Source organism: Diaphorina citri, unplaced genomic scaffold, assembly GCF_000475195.1.
Source record: "Diaphorina citri unplaced genomic scaffold, Diaci psyllid genome assembly version 1.1 scaffold214, whole genome shotgun sequence".
In the NCBI taxonomy this organism is placed as follows: Eukaryota; Metazoa; Arthropoda; class Insecta; order Hemiptera; family Psyllidae; genus Diaphorina; species Diaphorina citri.
In genome coordinates, this window is record NW_007377651.1 from 114,117 (window position 1) to 136,719 (window position 22,603).

At 40.1% G+C, this 22,603-nt stretch overlaps 3 protein-coding genes and 1 pseudogene across 3 annotated transcripts in view; 1 reads left to right on the top strand and 3 right to left on the bottom strand.

The window, feature by feature from the left end:
• Nucleotides 1–4,617: 4,617 nt before the first annotated feature.
• On the bottom strand, nt 4,618–14,278 carry LOC103506097 (annotated as a pseudogene).
• A 226-nt stretch (nt 14,279–14,504) lies between these two features.
• LOC113466119 (trafficking protein particle complex subunit 1-like) lies at nt 14,505–16,079 on the bottom strand. Its single transcript, XM_026821243.1, has 3 exons — nt 16,049–16,079; nt 15,365–15,574; nt 14,505–14,853 (listed from the first exon to the last, which is right to left on the bottom strand). The coding sequence occupies exons 1-3, from the start codon at nt 16,061–16,063 to the stop codon at nt 14,731–14,733; spliced, it is 348 nt and encodes a 115-aa protein (XP_026677044.1). The 5' UTR covers nt 16,064–16,079; the 3' UTR covers nt 14,505–14,730.
• A 481-nt stretch (nt 16,080–16,560) lies between these two features.
• On the bottom strand, nt 16,561–19,793 carry LOC103506087 (trafficking protein particle complex subunit 1). The gene is made up of 4 exons (XM_008470469.3): nt 19,741–19,793; nt 18,827–18,951; nt 17,887–18,096; nt 16,561–17,375 (listed from the first exon to the last, which is right to left on the bottom strand). Exons 2-4 carry the CDS (start codon nt 18,923–18,925, stop codon nt 17,253–17,255), a joined length of 432 nt encoding a protein of 143 aa, XP_008468691.1. The 5' UTR covers nt 18,926–18,951; nt 19,741–19,793; the 3' UTR covers nt 16,561–17,252.
• An 87-nt stretch (nt 19,794–19,880) lies between these two features.
• The window catches only part of LOC103506099 (translation initiation factor IF-2), a 7,121-nt gene continuing 4,398 nt past the window's right edge, over nt 19,881–22,603 (top strand). The window contains exons 1-2 of the mRNA XM_026821231.1: nt 19,881–19,964; nt 21,653–21,973. Coding sequence (XP_026677032.1) covers nt 19,953–19,964; nt 21,653–21,973 — 333 coding nt within the window. The 5' untranslated portion in view covers nt 19,881–19,952. The remainder of the gene's footprint in view (nt 19,965–21,652; nt 21,974–22,603) is intronic.

Below are 22,603 nucleotides of genomic sequence, written 5' to 3' on the forward strand. Positions count from 1 at the left end.
TTTCTTCGGGAATGTAAAACATTTTCATGTTTTTTTCTCTCTCTTTTTCTTCTTCTTCTTCTTCTTCTTTCGTTTTAAATGTTGAATTATGAATCGCGCACGGGAAAAGATTGAAACAATCCCGTTTGAAAGCGGTACCAGTGGCGGAATAAGGGTGCATTAGTACTCACTCGACATTTGCCGATCACAAATCGGGATCGGCTTACAAAATTCAACCTAATGAAGTCCTTTTTTTTAAGATGAGTGTTTCACCGCCGCCGCGCAGCACCGTTTTAATTTCGTAGCAAATGACACAATTGTTACATTAGACTCATGTGGTCTGTGTCGTAGCATGCCCATCCCGTAGTATGTCCCTCATCAGATGGGCGAAAAGAGACACAATACTTCCCATTTAGGTGCTGGGTCAACACGAGAACACCAGAAAGTAACCCGTTGAAATATCAGCACTCACTCGGCATTTGCCGATCAGAAATAGGGATCGGCTTACAAAATTCAACCGAATGAAGTCCTTTTTTTAAGATGAGTGTTTCACCGCCGCCGCAAAGCACCGTTTTGATTTCGTAGCAAATGACACAATTGTTACATTAGACGCGTGTGGTCTGTGTCGTAGCATGCCCATCCCGTAGTATGTCCCTCATCAGATAGGCGAAAAGAGACACAATACTTCGCACTTAGGTGCTGGGTCAACACGAGAACACCAGAAAGTAACCCGTTGAAATGTTTGCAATCGAAATACGAGTGCAATTTTTTTTTTTGTCGACGGCGGGATTCGAACCCAGGACCTTCTTTCTTCTAGTGTTCTAATAAAATGTTTAGGTGTAATGTATATACGGTTCCTTAACTTTCTATTCGCCACTGGTCGAAATATTTCAAATTTCTACACGAAACAAATTTTAATCGTCCGAATAATATCGAGTGCAAATTTTTTGTCGACGGCGGGATTTGAACCCAGGACCTTCTTTCTTCTAGTGTTCTAATAAAATGTTTAGGTGTAATGTATATATACGGTTCCTTAACTTTCTATTCGCCACTGGTCGAAATATTTCAAATTTCTACACGAAACAAATTTTAATCGTCCGAATAATATAGTGTACCTGAGTCATCATTAAATTTGTAATATGATTATTAAATTATGATTTTATTAAATAACTGTCTTATTGAATAACAATATAATTGTAGGTATTATTAAAGAGTACGTGAGATACCTAATTATAGGTAGTGACAACCAATGACGGAATATGTACTAATTTTAGGTACAGTGTCAACTTATGATTGAATAACAGTATAAATTTTAGGTACAGTGACAACTTGTGATTGAATAACAGTACCTATTAATTACAATAACTATTGACACTTTGCCTAATTCATTGCAACGGTGGGCTTCGGATCTGGAGGTTGGTGGTTCGAGTCCAAGTCAAGTCATAAAATGTACCGAAGTGTATTAAGCGGAGAACGACGTTTGTGACGAGCATTCATCATGGTTTTAACACAGCAAAATGCCTATCAAAACCTTGAAAATTAAGAATGTAATAAACAAATGCAATATTTACCGTAGGTTCCTAGTAATAATATCTAGGTCTATAATTAAAAATAAGACATAATATATGAATAGATATATAATGGGATCATTTACATAGAGAGTATCTCATTGCATAATTTGAACGAGTTATCAACTAAAGGTGACGTTCCGATCCTAGCTGCCGGGTCGCGCGACTTCCATTACAAACTTCCAGTCGAACAAAAATAGTATTTTAAATCACAGTAGCAGCTTTGAAAAGTTCTAGCTTTGTTGTACTGGTCTGATCTAAAACCTAAAAGCTTTTTTTTGCTCTCAGCTCTATGCAGTTTGAATTCGATGCTTCTCTCTACTTGCGCGATGTTTGATCTTAAAATTTTCGCTGTGGTCGGGATTCGAACCCAGCACATTCGGGTTGAGAGTCACTTCCCTTGTTCACTCAACCTCCACTTTGACGAGTCTTGCACCTAATAAGGCTTTTGCGATGAGTATTAGGGACCTCACCAAAAAAGACTCTTGTCGCAGAATAATAATAATAATAATAATAATAATAATAATAATAATAATAATAATAGTGCTTATTTATGGCCCGATTCCATAGTCACTTTTTAATTCAAATATAAATAATATTTAAATCCTTTAAATTTCCAGTCTAGTTAGCTTGGAGTGTAGCGCTTATGCTTTATAAGCGGCTGGTATCGGGCGTTATTGCAACATTATGAGGAAATATTCTAAGGATTACAATCAAATAAAGATACAAGTCATCTACCACCTTATATAAAATACCGAGAACCGGCGTGAACGACCAGGGTATTCCTGTGTTAAAACGCCTTATCAAAAAAAAAAAAAAAAAAAAAAAAAGTCCCACGAAAGAAAATGAAAAAAATTTTGGTTTTTTTAAATTTATGTTTTTTAAAAGACACAAGTCCCACGAAAGACAAAAACGTGGTTAAAGTGGGTGGTTTTTCTTTCGATTTAACAAAAAAAAAAATGTTAAATTACAATAAATAAAAAAAAAGATACAGAGTTTTCGCATTGCCATTGGATGTTATCCGATGGCAATGGGATATGATGGGATATACGGATGGGATATAAACTAAATGAGATATTCTTTCGTTAAACATAAATTTTCTGTAAGTACTTAACTACTAGATATAGCTAGATACCTACATACAAACAGTACATATGAATGGCTTAGAGGCAAAGTGGACTAACTCAAAAAAAAAAAAAAAAAAAAAAAAAAAAAAAAAAAAAAAAAAAAAAAAGCATTTCGAGATAAATGGGGTTAAAGTTGAGAACTAGTGTAAGTTTGAATAGAGATAGCCATTTTGTTTTTACTCTCATTTCAACACTAAAGTGAAGTTGGCAACCAATTAAAAAGTAAAAATAAAATCTTTTCGCGCTCTTTCCAATGACATAGAAACCTCAGAAAGTCAATTTTTGGAGTTATTCCACTCTGCCTCTAAGCTATTGGTATAGGGGAAACATTTCATATTACATAGAGTAGAATATGTATAGGAAAGAAGCTATGCTTCCTAAAGATACATAACTATGTTGAAGGAGAAAGAAACAGATAAGAGGGAAGAGTAAGAAAGAAAGAAAAGAAAAGGGAGAGAGAGGGGGGAGGGAGAGTGAGAGGGAGGGAGGGAGAGAGAGAGGGGGGGGGGAATTTTCTTCTTCTTCTTGTAGTGCTGTGTCCTAGAGAACGTTGGCGATCATGACTCTTATATCTTGTTTGTCTTGGGCAGCTCTGAATAGTTATTCTGAGGATTTCTCGAACCAGGATCTAAGATCTCCCAACCATGAAAGTCTCCTTCTTCCCCTCTGTCTTCTGCCATTGAGTTTCCCTTGTATGATGGTGTGCAGGATTCTCACAAATACCTACAAGATCAAATTCCATCCCCCCGGCCTGAACCGAACCCACGCCTTTTTACCAGGCGAGAGCTTTGGCCACCGAGACAGGCGTTGAAATATATAAAATTTACGAAGCGGGGAGGAGTGTAGGGTGCACATTTTTAATTTTATTTTTATTTTTTAGGGCGAAGTGCTGAACGAGATGTTTTTAGAAACATCTTGATGAGCGATGATATTTAGGCCTACCTACATGTTTTCTTTTTATTTTTTGGAAAATCGAGGGCTATTAATAATTTTCATATTTTTGATGTTCGTGCCAACATGAAGAATAAGTAGAAGTAGGTTGAATTTGGAGATGGGTGTGAAATACATTGCTGGTCTTGATTGAGATGTTCATGGATTTCATATCAGGAAACTCTGGTTCGACTCCCACCCCCGTATGAGAAAGATTGAAATAGTGCCAATGAAAGTACCTAAAAATGATACCCAAGTTGGTTGGGATAGAAACCAAAACCCCAAGCCAGCCGAGTTAGCTCCAAGGTAGCGTTGGGTCGCGGGTTCGATTCCCGTTTGGGCCGGATTTTATCCTAAACAGATCGTTCTCTTTATGACAAGACCCTAGCAGTTACAGTCCCTCTATCAAACTTTTTCTTCTTCTTCTTCTTTTTCTTTCTTTTTTTTTAACAACAACAACAACAACAACAACAACTACAACAACAAGTTGTCACATATCTACAATTCTACATACTTGTACCTAAACTTGAAGATATTTGATAGAGGGAACTACGACGGTCTTATCGTCCCGAAATCGAAGAAAGAATAATAATAATAATAGTGCTTATTTATACTGCTCGCATAGGACTGAAAAGTCCCTTTACTCCAGCAGTAGGCTACTACTATTATAGAGCGAAAAAGAAAAAGGAGAGAGAGAGGGAAGAAAGAGTGAGAGGGAGAGAGAGAAGGAACGAAAAAAAGAGAGAGGGAGAGAGAGAGTAAGCAAAGGGCAGATAATACAGATATTTATCAGAGAAGGTTTCAATTCCACGCAAATATAGATTCTAGCGCTACAAAATAAATTTTAAATCTACGTTACGTACAGAACATTTTACAAAGGATTTCTTGGTATTTACACATTAGTCGAATGCACAAGGTCTAAAACCAAGCAATCATATTTTTTCATCCCATAGGATTTGAAAATGATTGGGCCAGCCTAATCCAAGGTCTAAAATTAGACAGTCAAATTAATACCCCCCCAATTGGATAAAGAAATCTAATAGGCTAACCCTAATCCAAAGGATGAAATCAAAAATCTTATTACTTAGTCCAATAGTTGTTGGAACGTATCAGCCACTTCATGCTTTCTACTTACTCCAATGGGTGACCTTAATCCAAGGTCTAATTTAACCAATCAGCTTTTTCATCCTATCAGACAAAGCCCCGAGCATACCTATAATTCTCCTGACAACTCATCCTCAAAGACCATAATTTTCACCACTCATTTGCCTTAAAGATTACACGCGTCCATGCCAATCTCCACACTCTCGCCGGAATGATGATGATACTTCATGGGCAACTTCTTCAGTATCTTCCCCGTCTTCGAGCACAAGAGCACGGGGATGGAACACTTCTCCTCGCAGTTATGCGTGTTCGTCCCTTTATTCACCCCCGGCTTGCCAATCCCGTGCGCGGATAGCTCGTGTTTCGTGAGGTTCCCGGTCTGCGCGAACGCTTTCCAGCAGATTTTGCACGAGTAGGGTTTGACCCCGGTATGAACCCGCTCGTGGCGGTCCAGGTTGCTCTGCTGGATGAAGGTCTTGGTGCAGTAGCGGCAATGGTAGGGCCGCTCTCCGGAGTGCAGGCGGTTGTGCTTGACCAGGTTCGCCTGCTGGGTGAACCGCTTCCCGCACAGCTTGCACGAGTAAGGCCGCTCTCCTGTAAACACGATAGGGAGATATTAAGTATACAGTAAATAAGAAATAAAGAAGAAGTGGTTCATGGCTACGAAATAAAAACGGTGGTGAAACACTCGTCTTTTTTTTAGAGAAAGAGGAAGCCAACGTAAAATTAGTACATAGTGTTGTGTGTTTTAGTAACTTGTGTGTTTATTTCAGCGCCACAAGACTAACCGTACTTATTTCGTTGTAAAAGTTTCATTAGGGTTGATGCTGAACCTAGTCCATTGATGAACAAAGGTCTCCTCTAAAGTAAGTATTCTCTACATATTATCTATCTTGAGTTTAAATATTACACTTTTCGCCAGTCTAGTTAGGTTGATTGGTAGCGCGTCTGCCTTGTAAGCCCGAGGTCATGGGTTCAATTCCCGCCCGGGGCGAACTTTATCCTAAACCTGGCTTTCTCCTATCCTGTCTTTCTTCTCTCTTCGCTTTCGGGACGATAAGACTTTAGCAGTTACAGTTCCCTCTATCAAACATCTTAATAATAAAATAAATAAATAATAATACACACTTTATTTAAATGAATATTACCTGTATGTACACGAATGTGTTTGAGTAGGTTGGCTCGCTGCGTGAAGGCCTTGTCACACATGCCACAGTTGTATGGTTTCTCTCCCGTATGGGTTTTCATATGCTTCCACAGGTTGGGCTGCTGGGTGAATGTCTTCATACATACTTCACATCGGAATGGTCTCTCCCCTGTGTGAATACGCTCGTGAGTGCCCAAGTTAACCAGCTGAGGGCGGAAAATAATATCTAGGTGTTAACATTTGTTTTAGTCGCCATGGATATAAACAAAGATTGCAGGGATAATTGCAAACTTATTGAACGCGAACTCAATCCGTTAGCGTCCGAATATTTCAACTTTCAGAAAATCTTTGGGCAAGTTCTTACAAAATTACAAGTAAAAACTGTTTACTAAACAGAAGTACAGTTGATCAAGGGTGGGGTTAATGCCTACAGAACATTCTCAAACTTCTTTAAGAGGAGTGGCCAGACATTCTGTGTATGGTACCTACTTCTTCTACTTCTTTCAAGTGGCAAATTCACCAGAGGGAGCTCTTCCAACCAACCACTAATATTTCTTTCACTGTGAGCCCAAGATATTTTACCAGTGAGGTTTTGAATGTCCCGAGATTTTGTGAGTCCCTTATGTCCCCATGATGACTGTGTGTCAAAAGAAAGAAGAAATTTGAAAATACGAACCAGAATTCCCTCTTCTTCATCCCACATCTTACCTGCGTGAACGTCTTATTGCAAACTTTACACACGAAAGTTCCGTCCCGTCTTGGCTTCTTCTTTCGCTTACGAATAGGTCCCGGACAGCAGTGGGATGGCAGACCCATGAGCCCCACACCGCCTTCCTGATGCAGAGGGTAGATACCGGCACATACATCAACCTCTACTTCTACTTCTTCCTTACGACGGGTGTACAGCTTCAGATTTTCTGAGGGGAGAGAGAAAAGAAAAAAGTTAGTGCTTGATACTAATTTATATTGCTCGAATAGGAATAAAACTAAAAAGTCTCTTTTCCAAGCCAGCTTTCCCGAGAACAAACCTTATCAGTTTGGGATAAAGTTCGCCCCGGGCGGGAATCGAACCAAAGATCATTATTGGGGGGACGGGGTGACGGAATGATAACACATAGAAACTGCATTTTTTACAGTAGGGGCCTATTCCACAAACAACAGATTACTCCCCACTTTTCACTCCACGCACAAGAAAAAAAGTTCTGTGGAATCGTTGGTGGAACGGACAACAGGTGATCAATCCATTGTACTTCGCACTTTAAGGTGAGAAGAAATTCTATCACGATGATTCACATTACCAAAATCACCCGACTGTGGAAAGCCAAGTGTTGTCTTAATGAAGATGCCTGACGTATCAAGTGTTTACTATAAATGTGCCAAATATATATCCCCATACAAATGAACAGGCCACGGGGGAAAATATCACGGGCCCACATACAAATGAACAGTCCATGGGAGAAAAATGAATGGGCCCATTACATACAAAGGAAAATCATCAGTTCATGGGAGAAAATATCACGGGTCCACAAACAAATAAAAATTGATGAGCCCATATTAGACCGCAGTTTATTGTTTTGTTTGTTAGGTACTTTTTTTGAAGAGGTTTGACAGAGGGAACTATAACTGCTATGGTCTTATCGTCCCGAAATCGAAGAGAGAAGGAAGACAGGACAGGAGAAAGTCAGCCGTTCCGAGAACGAACATTATCCCATCAGGATAAAATCCGCCCCGGGCGGGAATCGAACCCGCGGGACGAAAGCCAGCCGTTCCGAGAACGAACATTATCCCATCAGGATAAAATCCGCCCCGGGCGGGAATCGAACCCGGGCAGAAAGCCAGCCGTTCCGAGAACGAACATTATCCCATCAGGATAAAATCCGCCCCGGGCGGGAATCGAACCCGGGTCTAGCGCGAGCCGTTCCGAGAACGAACATTATCCCATGAGGATAAAATCCGCCCCGGGCGGGAATCGAACTCGCGGCCTAGCGCTTACAGGATAAAATCCGCCCCGGGCGGGAATCGAACCCGCGGCCTAGCGCTTATAACCCGTTCCGAGAACGAACATTATCCCATCAGGATAAAATCCGCCCCGGGCGGGAATCGAACCCGCGGCCTAGGTGTTCCGAGAACGAACATTATCCCATCAGGATAAAATCCGCCCCGGGCGGGAATCGAACCCGCGGCCTAGCGCTTCCATCGAGAACGAACATTATCCCATCAGGATAAAATCCGCCCCGGGCGGGAATCGAACCCGCGGCCTAGCGCTTACAAGGTAGAAGTCTTATCGTCCCGAAATCGAAGAGAGAAGGAAGACAGGATAGGAGGAAAGCCAGCCGTTCCGAGAACGAACATTATCCCCGCCCCGGGCGGGAATCGAACCCGCGGCCTAGCGCTTACAAGGCAGACGCACTACCAACTAAGCTAACTAGGCTGGCAAAGAGAGAAGGAAGACAGGATAGGAGAAAGCCAGCCGTTCCGAGAACAAACATTATCCCATCAGGATAAAATCCGCCCGGGCGGGAATCGAGGATAGGAGAAAGCCAGCCGTTCCGAGAACGAACATTATCCCATCAGGATAAAATCCGCCTCGGGCGGGAATCGAGCCCAGTGGCCTAGCGCTTACAAGGCAGACGCACTACCAACTAAGCTAGCTAGGCTGGCTGAACCTTAACTTAATTTATGCCGTAGGACGAAAGCCAGCCGTTCCGAGAACGAACATTATCCCATCAGGATAAAATCCGCCCCGGGCGGGAATCGAACCCGGGTCTAGCGCCGTTCCGAGAACGAACATTATCCAGGATAAAATCCGCCCCGGGCGGGAATCGAACCCGCGGCCTAGCGCTTACCGCCTCGAGAACGAACATTATCCCATCAGGATAAAATCCGCCCCGGGCGGGAATCGAACCCGCGGCCTAGCGCTTACAATAGACGTCAGGATAAAATCCGCCCCGGGCAGGAATCGAACCCGCGGCCTAGCGCTTACAAGGCAGGCGCGCCACCAACCAAGCTAACTAGGCTGGCGCGATTACAAAATCTCCCACTGAAGAAATCTCCCTCAAAATGAGCTCTAACAAAATTGCTACCAACTAAGTTAACTAGGCTGGCTTTTGTTTGTTACTTTTTTCATCCTAATGTATGAAAACCTGGAATGAAAAATGGATATTATTAGGATTATCTACTTACTAGGTGAGGATAATGTCTAAAGCTGTGTCCACACAGTCGACGCTGTTGATCGATGTCGACTAAAACTGTACACTCAACATAGATTCACCTCGTCGATCGACGGTATCAACTATGTGTGTGGACAGAGCTTAAGACATTCTAAAACAAGACAGTAGATACTTTTTAAAGGCAACCTTCGTGGCCAGGTGAGTTACACATAAAACTTGTACATGCCCGCCGCGCTGGAGGTCCAGGGTTCGATTCCCGACGGAGTCAAGGCTTTCTTCACCAAAAAGAAATTCACATTTTACATTTTTAATTTTTTTTTCTTTCTTTCTTTTAATCAAGTTTTATTTACAGTCATACATGATAACACATAGAAACTGCATTTTTTACAGTAGGGGCCTATTCCACAAACAACAGATTACTCCCCACTCTTCACTTTTCACTTCACGCACAAGAAAAAAAGTTCTGTGGAATCGTTGGTGGAACGGACAACAGGTGATCAATCCATTGTACTTCGCACTTTAAGGTGAGAAATCCGATGGCCTAGCTCGAATCCACAAGGTCTAAAACCAAGCAATCATATTTTTTTCATCCCATAGGATTTGGAAGTGATTGGGCCAGCCTGATCCAAGGTCTAAAATTAAACAGTCAAATTAATACCTCCCATTGGATAAAGAAATCTAATAGGCTAACCCTAATCCAAAGGACAAAATCAAAAATCTTATTTTTTTTATTAATATTTTTATTATTTTAAAAAAAAAAAAAGATTTTTGATTTTATCCTTTGGATTAGGGTTACTTAGTCCAATAGTAGTTGGAACGTATCAGCCACTTCATGCTTTCTACTTACTCCAATGGGTGACCTTAATCCAAGGTCTAATTTAACCAATCAGCTTTTTCATCCTATCAGACAAAGCCCCGAGCATACCTATAATTCTCCTGACAACTCATCCTCAAAGACCATAATTTTCACCACTCATTTGCCTTAAAGATTACACGCGTCCATTATTCTCATCATTTTTACATTCTATTACTATCTATATATAATTTTCTCTAAATAGGTATCACAGTTTTCCCTAAACAAGTCGGACAGACATAATACCTACCTGTGTGTAGTTCCCTTTTAGAGATTTTTCCCATGGCCTGTTGAATCGGAAAGTCATGGGAGCGAATGGAGAGAAAATGTTGCCAGAATATATTTTCTGACCTCATGAACGATATTTCGCTCCAAGGTTGCCAACTCGATGTGACGTCATCGTATGAGTCGACAAGCGGCCAGAAAACACCTAATTTAGATTTGTTTTCTTCGGGAATGTAAAACATTTTCATGTTTTTCTCTCTCTCTCTCTCTCTCTCTCTTCTTCTTCTTCTTCTTTCGTTTTAAATGTTGAATTATGAATCGCGCACGGGAAAAGATTGAAACAATCCCGTTTGAAAGCGGTACGTATACAGTAAATAAGAAATAAAGAAGTAGTGGTTCATGGCCTACGAAATAAAAACGGCGGTGAAACACTCGTCTTTTTTTTAGAGAAAGAGGAAGCCCACGTAAAATTAGTACATAGTGTTGTGTGTGCTTTAATAACTTGTGTGTTTATTTCAACGCCACAAGACTAACCGTATTTCGTTGTAAAAGTTTCATTAGGGTTGATGCGGAACCTAGTAGTTTGCTTGATTGGTAGCGCGTCTGCCTTGTAAGCCCGAGGTCATGGGTTCGATTCCCGCCCGGGGCGAACTTTATCCTAAACCTGGCTTTCTCCTATCCTGTCTTTCTTCTCTCTTCGCTTTCGGGACGATAAGACTTTAGCAGTTACAGTTCCCTCTATCAAACATCTTAATAATAAAATAAATAAATAATAATACACACTTTATTTAAATGAATATTACCTGTATGTACACGAATGTGTTTGAGTAGGTTGGCTCGCTGCGTGAAGGCCTTGTCACACATGCCACAGTTGTATGGTTTCTCTCCCGTATGGGTTTTCATATGCTTCCACAGGTTGGGCTGCTGGGTGAATGTCTTCATACATACTTCACATCGGAATGGTCTCTCCCCTGTGTGAATACGCTCGTGAGTGCCCAAGTTAACCAGCTGAGGGCGGAAAATAATATCTAGGTGTTAACATTTGTTTTAGTCGCCATGGATATAAACAAAGATTGCAGGGATAATTGCAAACTTATTGAACGCGAACTCAATCCGTTAGCGTCCGAATATTTCAACTTTCAGAAAATCTTTGGGCAAGTTCTTACAAAATTACAAGTAAAAACTGTTTACTAAACAGAAGTACAGTTGATCAAGGGTGGGGTTAATGCCTACAGAACATTCTCAAACTTCTTTGAGAGGAGTGGCCAGACATTCTGTGTATGGTTTCTTTCGCAAATTCACCAGAGGGAGCTCTTCCATCCAACTACTAATATTTCTTTCACTGTGAGCCCAAGATATTTTTACCAGTGAGGTCTTGAATGTCCCGAGATTTTGTGAGTCCCTTATGTCCCCATGATGAACGTGTGTCATAAGAAAGAAGAAATTTGAAAATACGAACCACAATTCCCTCTTCTTCATCCCACATCTTACCTGCGTGAACGTCTTGTTGCAAACTTTGCACACGAAAGTTCCGTCCCGTCTTGGCTTCTTCTTTCGCTTACGAATAGGTCCCGGACAGCAGTGGGATGGCAGACCCATGAGCCCCAAAGGTTGGCTCGCTGCGTGAAGGCCTTGTCACACATGCCACAGTTGTATGGTTTCTCTCCTGTATGGGTTTTCATATGTTTCCACAGGTTGGGCTGCTGGGTGAATGTCTTCATACATACTTCACATCGGAATGGTCTCTCCCCCGTGTGAATACGCTCGTGAGTGCCTAAGTTTACCAGCTGAGGGCGGAAAATAATATCGATGTGTGTAACATTTGTTTTAGTCGCCATGGATATATGTAAACAAAGATTGCAGGGATAATTGCAAACTTATTGAACCAGGACTCAATCCATTAGCGTCCGAATATTTCAACTTTCAAATAATCTTTAGGCAAGTTCTTACAAAATTACAAGTAAAAACTGTTCACTAAACAGAAGTACAGTTGATCAAGGGTGGGGTTAATGCCTACAGAACATTCTCAAACTTCTTTAAGAGGAGTGGCCAGACATTCTGTGTATGGTACCTACTTCTTCTACTTCTTTCAAGTGGCAAATTCACCAGAGGGAGCTCTTCCAACCAACCACTAATATTTCTTTCACTGTGAGCCCAAGATATTTTACCAGTGAGGTTTTGAATGTCCCGAGATTTTGTGAGTCCCTTATGTCCCCATGATGACTGTGTGTCAAAAGAAAGAAGAAATTTGAAAATACGAACCAGAATTCCCTCTTCTTCATCCCACATCTTACCTGCGTGAACGTCTTATTGCAAACTTTACACACGAAAGTTCCGTCCCGTCTTGGCTTCTTCTTTCGCTTACGAATAGGTCCCGGACAGCAGTGGGATGGCAGACCCATGAGCCCCACACCGCCTTCCTGATGCAGAGGGTAGATACCGGCACATACATCAACCTCTACTTCTACTTCTTCCTTACGACGGGTGTACAGCTTCAGATTTTCTGAGGGGAGAGAGAAAAGAAAAAAGTTAGTGCTTGATACTAATTTATATTGCTCGAATAGGAATAAAACTAAAAAGTCTCTTTTCCAAGCCAGCTTTCCCGAGAACAAACCTTATCAGTTTGGGATAAAGTTCGCCCCGGGCGGGAATCGAACCAAAGATCATTATTGGGGGGACGGGGTGACGGAATTGATTTTCTCCAACCCGCGACCTAGCGCTTACTAGGCAGACGCGCTACCCTCCAAGCTAAGTTATTATGTTAAGGCGGTCTCTTCCTGATCCCTGATGTGCCGCGTCCATTTTAGTTTAGGACTATTGCACTCCAAGCTATCTAGACTAGCACTTGTGGTAAAGTTCTTAAACAGTGTTGAGGATAAAATTTTATACGTCGGCCGGGATTGAACCCACGTCCTCCATCAACCTCAACTTCTACTTCTTCCTTACGACGTGTGTACAGCTTCAGATTTTCTGAGGGGAGAGAGAAAAGAAAAAAGTTAGTGCTTGATACTAATTTACATTGCTCGAATAGGAATAAAACTAAAAAGTCTCTTTTTCGAGCCAGCTTTCCCGAGAACAAACCTTATCAGTTTGGGATAAAGTTCGCCCCGGGCGGGTATCGAACCAAAGATCATTATTGGGGGGACGGGGTGACGGAATTCATTTTCTCCAACCCGCGACCTAGCGCTTACTAGGCAGACGCGCTACCCTCCAAGCTAAGTTATTATGTTAAGGCGGTCTCTTCCTGATCCCTGATGTGCCGGGTCCATTTTAGTTTAGGACTATTGCACTCCAAGCTATCTAGGCTAGCACTTGTGGTAAAGTTCTTAAACAGTGTTGAGGATAAAATTTTATACGTCGGCCGGGATTGAACCCACGTCCTCCTAATCAAATAGTGCCGTGATCTCGGCAGATACGTTACCCCCAGCCTAACTGGACTAGCACTATTGGGTTTGTGGTCAAGTTCTCAAACAATGTTGAGGATAAAATTATACCTCGGCCAGGATTGAACCCAGGCCCTCCGAATTAAACAGTGCCGTGATCTCCCTAATTTAACCACCTTCTACTCACCTGCTCTCTCCATATTAGACTCAGACGAGGACGACGGGGGCGGACCACACTGGGTGCCATGGTCCACCGATTGTCCCAATATGAGACGATAAATAGAGCTCGCCTCTGCAGCAGCTGCACTCCCCTCTCCTCCCCCACTACCACCACTATGGGGGGCACTTCCTACCCCTCCACTCCCACTCTGCGACCCATGGTCCACGGACTGGCCGAGGATCAGTCGGTAAACATCGGCTGGGGTCGCCGACCGATCGTAGCCAATCAGAGGCTTGGGATATTCTTGCTTCGGATGGTACTCTTGTTTTGGATGGTGGTACTCTTGCGGGTGTGGTCGGTGCTCGGGTGCTAAGGATGTTGCCATGGTGTGCTGACCCTAAGAGATTGAGTGATTACTGACCCTAAGAGATTGAGTGAAGGCTAGCTCTTGGTCACGTGATTTACCCTATGGAAATTGTAGAGAAACTTGGAAATCCTTTGAATTCCAAACGAAATATGGATTCAATTCAAAAATTAACAAATGCTTGAATTCTCAAAGAAACTGGCTAGAACTTTGATGAATTCAGAAACCAATTTATGAACTTCTTGATATTAAACACTGTAGGGAAACTAGGAGTTTTCTGTACAAGAAATGTGAAAAATCTGAATAAAATTGAATAACTGATTTTCTCAGTTCACAGAAAGCTATTGAATCCCTAACAAAATTCAAGGGTTTTCAATGGAAAGAGTTCCCTAGATGACCTAAATTGAAACTCAATTCTAAAGGAGAAATATCTGGAACAAACTCCTTTGAATATGATCCGAAATTGATACCTTTATATCTTGGAAATCTTTCCAGCTCAATCTAACTTTGGAAGAATTAGTGAAAGAAATTTTCACTGAACAAACAAAATCACAAAGAAAATACTCTACCAGTACAAGATACACTATGAAAAATATAGATAATAACAACTTAAACCTAAATATTGCATGAATTACAGAGGATCTAGTTCAGAAAGAACTTCGAAATAAGAAAAAATATCTAATATATCTTCAGGATTTAGGAGATATCCTAAGTTTCCAATTAGAGTTTCAAAGAGATGGAAGATTCTTTGACGAGAGCATCAAGAGCGTTTTGAAACAGGTCACTTTTGATTGGTTCTCGTGGATTGATAAGTGGATTCTTCACAACATACTCGACATAGACCTGGAAGAAGAAATTGGATTTGGGTAATTATTCAGAAGCCACAACAATGAAAAAGAAAGCTCCCTTTTGTGTTTAACCTAACCCTATAATAACAATGGTGCTCATTTGTGACAAATCCTTTTTGTAGCAATTTTCCATTGACATGACTTCTGAACAAGTAAGTACCTTAATTTGTGTTAGGCATAAAATGATTTGTCACAATATGCAGAGTGCTACACCTCACTAAATTTAGTTGTAACAGAGTGGACCTTATCTATTTGTTTAGGAAGTGGCTGGTTGACCATCTCTTTAGAATGGACAAGTAAGAAATGTCCACTATTGCTGGCAAAGTTATTGAACATTTCCACCCTTGCTCTGGAGGCTCATCCCCTGATCAATCACATCTGTATTTTTTGTAAGGTCAAGTAGTCACTTGGTCAAGTAGTACTGTGCTTCCTAGCAAACAGCCAGAGCCCAACAGTTGGTTTATATGTTTTATAAAAAGATAAAAGTATTTCTTCTTCTAACTCACTTTACTGTAAACAGAGGCCAAAAACTTCCTGACATCTTGTGCTTGTACATCTGTATTGAGAACAAACTTCAGCCCAGTTGGGGTCTCGTACAAGTGCAGAGCATACTTGGTTGTTTTGTAAGACAAAAATCCAGTTTTTGAGTCAAGAGGAGATATTTTGGACACAAAAGATTTCAATGAAAACAGCATACCATACATAAGCTTTCCTTCCTGTGAACAAAACCAGCATGATAGTACATAGAATAGAAATCACATTAAATAAACCTTACTATCATAAGCATTAAAGCGCCTAATCGAAAAAAAAAAAAAATAAATAATAATAAAAAAGAATAATAATTACAAATTACCGATAATAATTACAAACCGATAATTACCGATAATAATTACAAATAAAACACAACTTTTCAGTTTTTTTTGCACTGGAAGGGCACCTAAAGCAGAAGCTGCATTGCCATATTGAATGGCTGGTCTGATTCTTTGTTGTCAGTAAAATTGTGCTCTCTTGCCTCCTGTTTTCTCATTCATTATTTTTCCAATTTCTCTTATCCATTCCTTTCTTTTCTTGCAACTCCCATTGTCTCATTTGTCACAGAAATGATTCATGGCATTATCCCCCAGATCAAGAGCATAAATGAAAGAAAAACTAAGGAAAGATGATGAAAAGAATCTGTCAATGAGTCTTACCTCTTCACGTGGCATACCAGAATGTTTTATACGTCGGCCGGGATTGAACCCAGGCCCTCCGAATTAAACAGTGCCGTGATCTCTCTAATTTAACCACCTTCCACTCACCTGCTCTCTCCATATTAGACTCAGACGAGGATGACGGGGGCGGACCACACTGGGTGCCATGGTCCACAGATTGCCCCAATATGAGGCGATAAATAGAGCTCGCTTCTGCAGCAGCTGCACTCCCCTCTCCTCCCCCACTACCACCACTATGAGGGGCACTTCCTACCCCTCCACTCCCACTCTGCGACCCATGGTCCACAGACTGGCCGAGGATCAGTCGGTAAACATCGGCTGGGGTCGCCGACCGATCGTAGCCAATCAGAGGCTTGGGATATTCTTGCTTCGGATGGTACTCTTGTTTTGGATGGTGGTACTCTTGTGGGTGTGGTCGGTGCTCGGGTGCTAAAGAAGTCGCCATGGTGTACTGACCCTAATGGGTTGGGTGATGAAGGCTAACTCTTGGTCACGTGATTTACCCTATGGAACTGTAACTTGGAAAGATTTTTCCCAAACAGAGATTGTAAGGAAACTTGAAAATCCTTTGACTTCAAAAGATTTATAGCTTCAACTGAGAAATTAGAAAGTGAATTCTCAATTAATATGGCTAGAACTCTGATGAATCCAGAAGTCAATTTAGGTATATCTTGATATTAGACAATCTCTCTTGGCATAGAGAAACTAGAAATTCTGTACAAGAAACGTGAAATGTTCTGATGAAATTGAACAACTGACTTTCTCAGTTCACAGAAAGCTATTGAATCCTTAACAAGAAGATTTAAGGGTTTTAAATTTAAATGAGTAACTTGTACAAATGAAAGTGTACAGTTCCCCAAATGATCTAAATGGAAACTCAATCCTAAAGGAGAAATATTTGGAACAAACTCCTTTGAATATGATCCGAAAATGAAACCTTTATTTTATAATCTATTAGTTCAATCTAACTTTTGAAGAATTTGTGAAAGAAATTTTCACTGAACAAACAAAATCACAAAGAAAATACTCTACCAGTACAAGATACACTATGAAAAATATAGATAATAACAACTTAAACCTAAATATTGCATGAATTACAGAGGATCTAGTTCAGAAAGAACTTCGAAATAAGAAAAAATATCTAATATATCTTCAGGATTTAGGAGATATCCTAAGTTTCCAATTAGAGTTTCAAAGAGATGGAAGATTCTTTGACGAGAGCATCAAGAGCGTTTTGAAACAGGTCACTTTTGATTGGTTCTCGTGGATTGATAAGTGGATTCTTCACAACATACTCGACATAGACCTGGAAGAAGAAATTGGATTTGGGTAATTATTCAGAAGCCACAACAATGAAAAAGAAAGCTCCCTTTTGTGTTTAACCTAACCCTATAATAACAATGGTGCTCATTTGTGACAAATCCTTTTTGTAGCAATTTTCCATTGACATGACTTCTGAACAAGTAAGTACCTTAATTTGTGTTAGGCATAAAATGATTTGTCACAATATGCAGAGTGCTACACCTCACTAAATTTAGTTGTAACAGAGTGGACCTTATCTATTTGTTTAGGAAGTGGCTGGTTGACCATCTCTTTAGAATGGACAAGTAAGAAATGTCCACTATTGCTGGCAAAGTTATTGAACATTTCCACCCTTGCTCTGGAGGCTCATCCCCTGATCAATCACATCTGTATTTTTTGTAAGGTCAAGTAGTCACTTGGTCAAGTAGTACTGTGCTTCCTAGCAAACAGCCAGAGCCCAACAGTTGGTTTATATGTTTTATAAAAAGATAAAAGTATTTCTTCTTCTAACTCACTTTACTGTAAACAGAGGCCAAAAACTTCCTGACATCTTGTGCTTGTACATCTGTATTGAGAACAAACTTCAGCCCAGTTGGGGTCTCGTACAAGTGCAGAGCATACTTGGTTGTTTTGTAAGACAAAAATCCAGTTTTTGAGTCAAGAGGAGATATTTTGGACACAAAAGATTTCAATGAAAACAGCATACCATACATAAGCTTTCCTTCCTGTGAACAAAACCAGCATGATAGTACATAGAATAGAAATCACATTAAATAAACCTTACTATCATAAGCATTAAAGCGCCTAATCGAAAAAAAAAAAAAATAAATAATAATAAAAAAGAATAATAATTACAAATTACCGATAATAATTACAAACCGATAATTACCGATAATAATTACAAATAAAACACAACTTTTCAGTTTTTTTTGCACTGGAAGGGCACCTAAAGCAGAAGCTGCATTGCCATATTGAATGGCTGGTCTGATTCTTTGTTGTCAGTAAAATTGTGCTCTCTTGCCTCCTGTTTTCTCATTCATTATTTTTCCAATTTCTCTTATCCATTCCTTTCTTTTCTTGCAACTCCCATTGTCTCATTTGTCACAGAAATGATTCTAAAAAAAAAAAAAAAAAAAAAAAACCTACCAATAATAATTACAAATTAAACACAACTTTCCAGTTTTCTTGCACTGGAAGGGCACCTAAAGCAGAAGCTGCATTGCCATATTGAATGGCTGGTCTGATTCTTTGTTGTCAGTAAAATTGTGCTCTCTTGCCTCCTGTTTTCTCATTCATTATTTTTCCAATTTCTCTTATCCATTCCTTTCTTTTCTTGCAACTCCCATTGTCTCATTTGTCACAGAAATGATTCATGGCATTATCCCCCAGATCAAGAGCATAAATGAAAGAAAAACTAAGGAAAGATGATGAAAAGAATCTGTCAATGAGTCTTACCTCTTCACGTGGCATACCAGAATGTTTGAGCCGATTCCATTCCGCATAGTAGAGTAACGTACCAAAACTATCAAACAAATAGAAGTTGTACACTGTCATTGTCCAACTGTAGCATGGTACATGTGCTGAGAGGAAAGAAAATATAAGTAATAAATAGAATATCGGTAATTATGCAGAAGTCACATCCGTAGAAAAGAAAAGCTCCTTTTTGTATTTAACCTAACCCTATAATAACACTAATCACTGCTCTAATTGTGGAAACTCCTTCTTGCGTTTAACCTAACCCTATAATAACACTGGTCACTGCTTGTTTGTGCCAGTTCCTTTGGTAGCAATATTCCACGGACGTGTCTTCTGCACAAGTACCAGAATATCACTGGATGATCCTACAAGTAGGTGAGCGTTTGATGTTGTTCTTACTGCAACTTGTGAGTTACAAGAGGCATACTACAGGATGGGCATGCTACAACACAGAAAACGTCTAATGTAGCAGTTGGTTCATTGCAGGTGGTGAAACACTCTCCTTTTCTTTTATTCCGTGTTTTAATCCATTCCATCCATGAGGATAATCCAGTGTACCTACCTAGCTACCTTTTGAAGGACACTGAGGTTCATAAGAAATAAGAGAATCTGCCTAACAAAGAGATTTGAGACAAGAACCATGTTTGTGTTTGAATCCAGGCTATTCTTTTGAACCTCCCGTCTAAAGTATTTCCAACCCAATTCAAAACAACTACACTGTATTAAATGAAACAAAGTTCTTCATTTTAATCTAATCTCTTTTTAAAACTGAGATAGGGTATTTTGTCCTCGAAATTACCATTCACCAAAGTTTTGGCACCATGAAGGAGGAGGCTGCTGTGTAAAGTGTATTGATTAGTTTCAGACACAAGTCTGTCGACGGTATAACTTACCTCAAACGAAGATGAAAGTATGAAGCCTACAGCAAGATTTTAACCGGAAACAGATTCCATGATCTGTTCGGACCCGCGGAACTTGGAGGCACTCTGCTTCAGGCAAGGTTAAACCGAGGTACTATCCGTATAAAACCTCCTGGTATGTCTGCTATGACCTCACTCTTGACTTGTGACACTTCGATAGTCGATCAACACACGGATCAGCCACAATGGAAAAACTTGTAAGTACCTCTGACGCCGGTGTAAATTTAATTTTGAGCTTTTCATTTTTTGGTGATTTTTTTATTATTTAATTTTATATTTTTTGGTGTCCGATTTTTTGTTAAAATTAAATAGATTTTGTAGGCAGATGATAAATTTGATCCAACAGTTCGTGGATTCGTATAAGCTTGACCCGACTTTTAGGGCTGTTTCCCACTTTGAGGTTTAGGAACCTCAAATTGGGCTTTTTGTGTGCGGAGTTTGGCAATCTTGCTTTTTCTTCGTCCTTGTGTGCTAAATGAAGAAGCCATTTTTTGACCCACTCACAATCTCTTGTTTTTTTTTTTTTTTTTTTTTTTTTAAGGGGTTTGATAGAGACTTTTCATTTTTTGGTGATTTTTTTATTAGGTATTTAATTTTATATTTTTTGGTGTCCGATTTTTTGTTAAAAATAAATAGATTTTGTAGGCAGATGATAAATTTGATCCAACAGTTCGTGGATTCGGATAAGCTTGACCCGACTTTTAGGGCTGTTTCCCACTTTAAGGTTTAGGAACCTCAAAGTGAGCTTTTTGTGTGCGGAGTTTGGCAATCTTGCTTTTTTTTCGTCCTTGTGTGCTAAATGAAGAAGCCATTTTTCGACCCATTCACAATCTTTTGGGTTTTTTAAGCCGTTAACAAATTAAATATTCCTCGAAGTGCTCTTTATATTTACGTGAAATTAAGGCGTAGGTAGGTAGGTACATAATTTAAACTATTTCAAGTTTAAAGTCATGTCATACTTTTAAATTTACTTAAGTTCTGTGGTGCGATAGGCATAGGCGGTTCTTGCCTAAATTTTTGGGGGGGGGCTTGATTTTGAAGGTACACCTTCAAAATTTTGATTTAGCTTTATGTAAAAAATCTGGTGTGAACATCACAAAACTTTCCTTATCCTATTTTGCGATAGGTACTCATTAGTAGGTGTCACTTGGTGTTGCTTTCAAAGGAAGTGAATTTACATTAAATTTTAACTCCGCAACACTGGTCCGCAACCTCCCGGGCATTTAGGGGCCTCGCAAAGATATTTTCAGGTGCACCTCTGAGTAAACTTTTAGGCCTGTCTGTCCCTACACCTAAACCTTAGCATGGGTTTTTTGTGTACAAAAGACCCTGTGGCTCCAGGGTCTTCTTTGTGTAACACCATGGCCTTTGTTTATACTCGTATTCTCAGACCTTCAAATTTAAAATTTCAACACTCAGCCAGTTATGCACCTACAAACCTTGCTGAATTCTGCAATAGTGTCATAGCCTACTTGCTATGCAAGTTAGTATCCTGCTCTTCATAACTAGACCCAGACAGCTATGTGAACTAATGGCTCAATTGGCATCAAAACGCATTCGAATAACAAATTTTATCAGAAACATCATATAAATTTATTAATGAGGGATGGACGGGTCATTGTTTCGCGTTGCATAATGAATAGGGCATTCCAAGTATCTATCGTAATATAAGGTTCTGCTGTAATAGTTATAGGTGTGTAGTTCAAACATGTAACTTACCCTTGCTCTAATTTATGATAGGTGATCCTAATAGACAAATAATTTTTGGTAGCTAACTCTGTACACACTTTTCTAAATTTCATTCACTTGAAGATTTATTTTTTCAGATTTCAGAAGGATGACTTGACTTCTTAAATCTCATAATCTATTGTAATGTGTGTTTCAGGTTTTCTTATTCGCGATAGCAAGCTTGTCAGTGGCTCAGCAATATGTTAAGGACCCTAAGGAAGCCGCCATCTTATCTGAAAAGAGATACCTGAGCAACAATGGACAGTTCGGGTCTGCTTACACTCAGGAAGATGGTGTCCAGTTCACTGAAGAGTCAGACCAGGACGGTAACAGACGCGGTGCTTACAGTTACATTGACCCCAGCGGTCAGAGACGTACCATCACCTACACCGCTGGTAAGAACGGATTCCAAGCTAGTGGCGACGATATCCCAGTAGCTCCCCCAGCACCACCTGCACCAGCCCCAGTAGCGCCACAAGTTTTTTATTAACGCCCGACAATAGTAAGTTGTGTATGCAATGTGCTAAGCAATCAATAAGATCTCGTTTTTTTGGTGGATGTGTCAAAATTACATTAGACCCGTAGCCGTATTACTCTACAAATTTTAATTCTAACATAGGTAATATTTTTTGTTCTACCTAGGTACCTTTATTCTACCTTCTAAAGAATATCAAACAATCTCATTTTTGAAAAATTCCTAATTCAATATTTGATCACAACTAAACTTGATTGTGGTTACTAGCTTCTTGAAGTTCTGTTGTAGGTAGGTACCTACCTACTTATGATTATTTTTATTTCCGAAATGCCTATCTACCTGAATAAGTAGGTACATAACTCAAAACGATTCCTTGATTCTCGATTCCTGTAGAATAAGATAAAAGAATAGATCAGTTGCGCTTACTTGGTTGATGTTTCAAAGTCATAGAGCAGGAAAAATGAGGACCAACGGAATTTTCTTTTCTTCTATGACTTCTAGATATCGAGATAAATCGATTTAAAAAAATACCGATAAATCGTGAACTTTGACGTCACAGCATACGCTCCCGTAGGCTATGACGACGTGGCCGGCGTGAACCCTTCCGGAAGATCGGAAGAGCGTCGTGTAGGG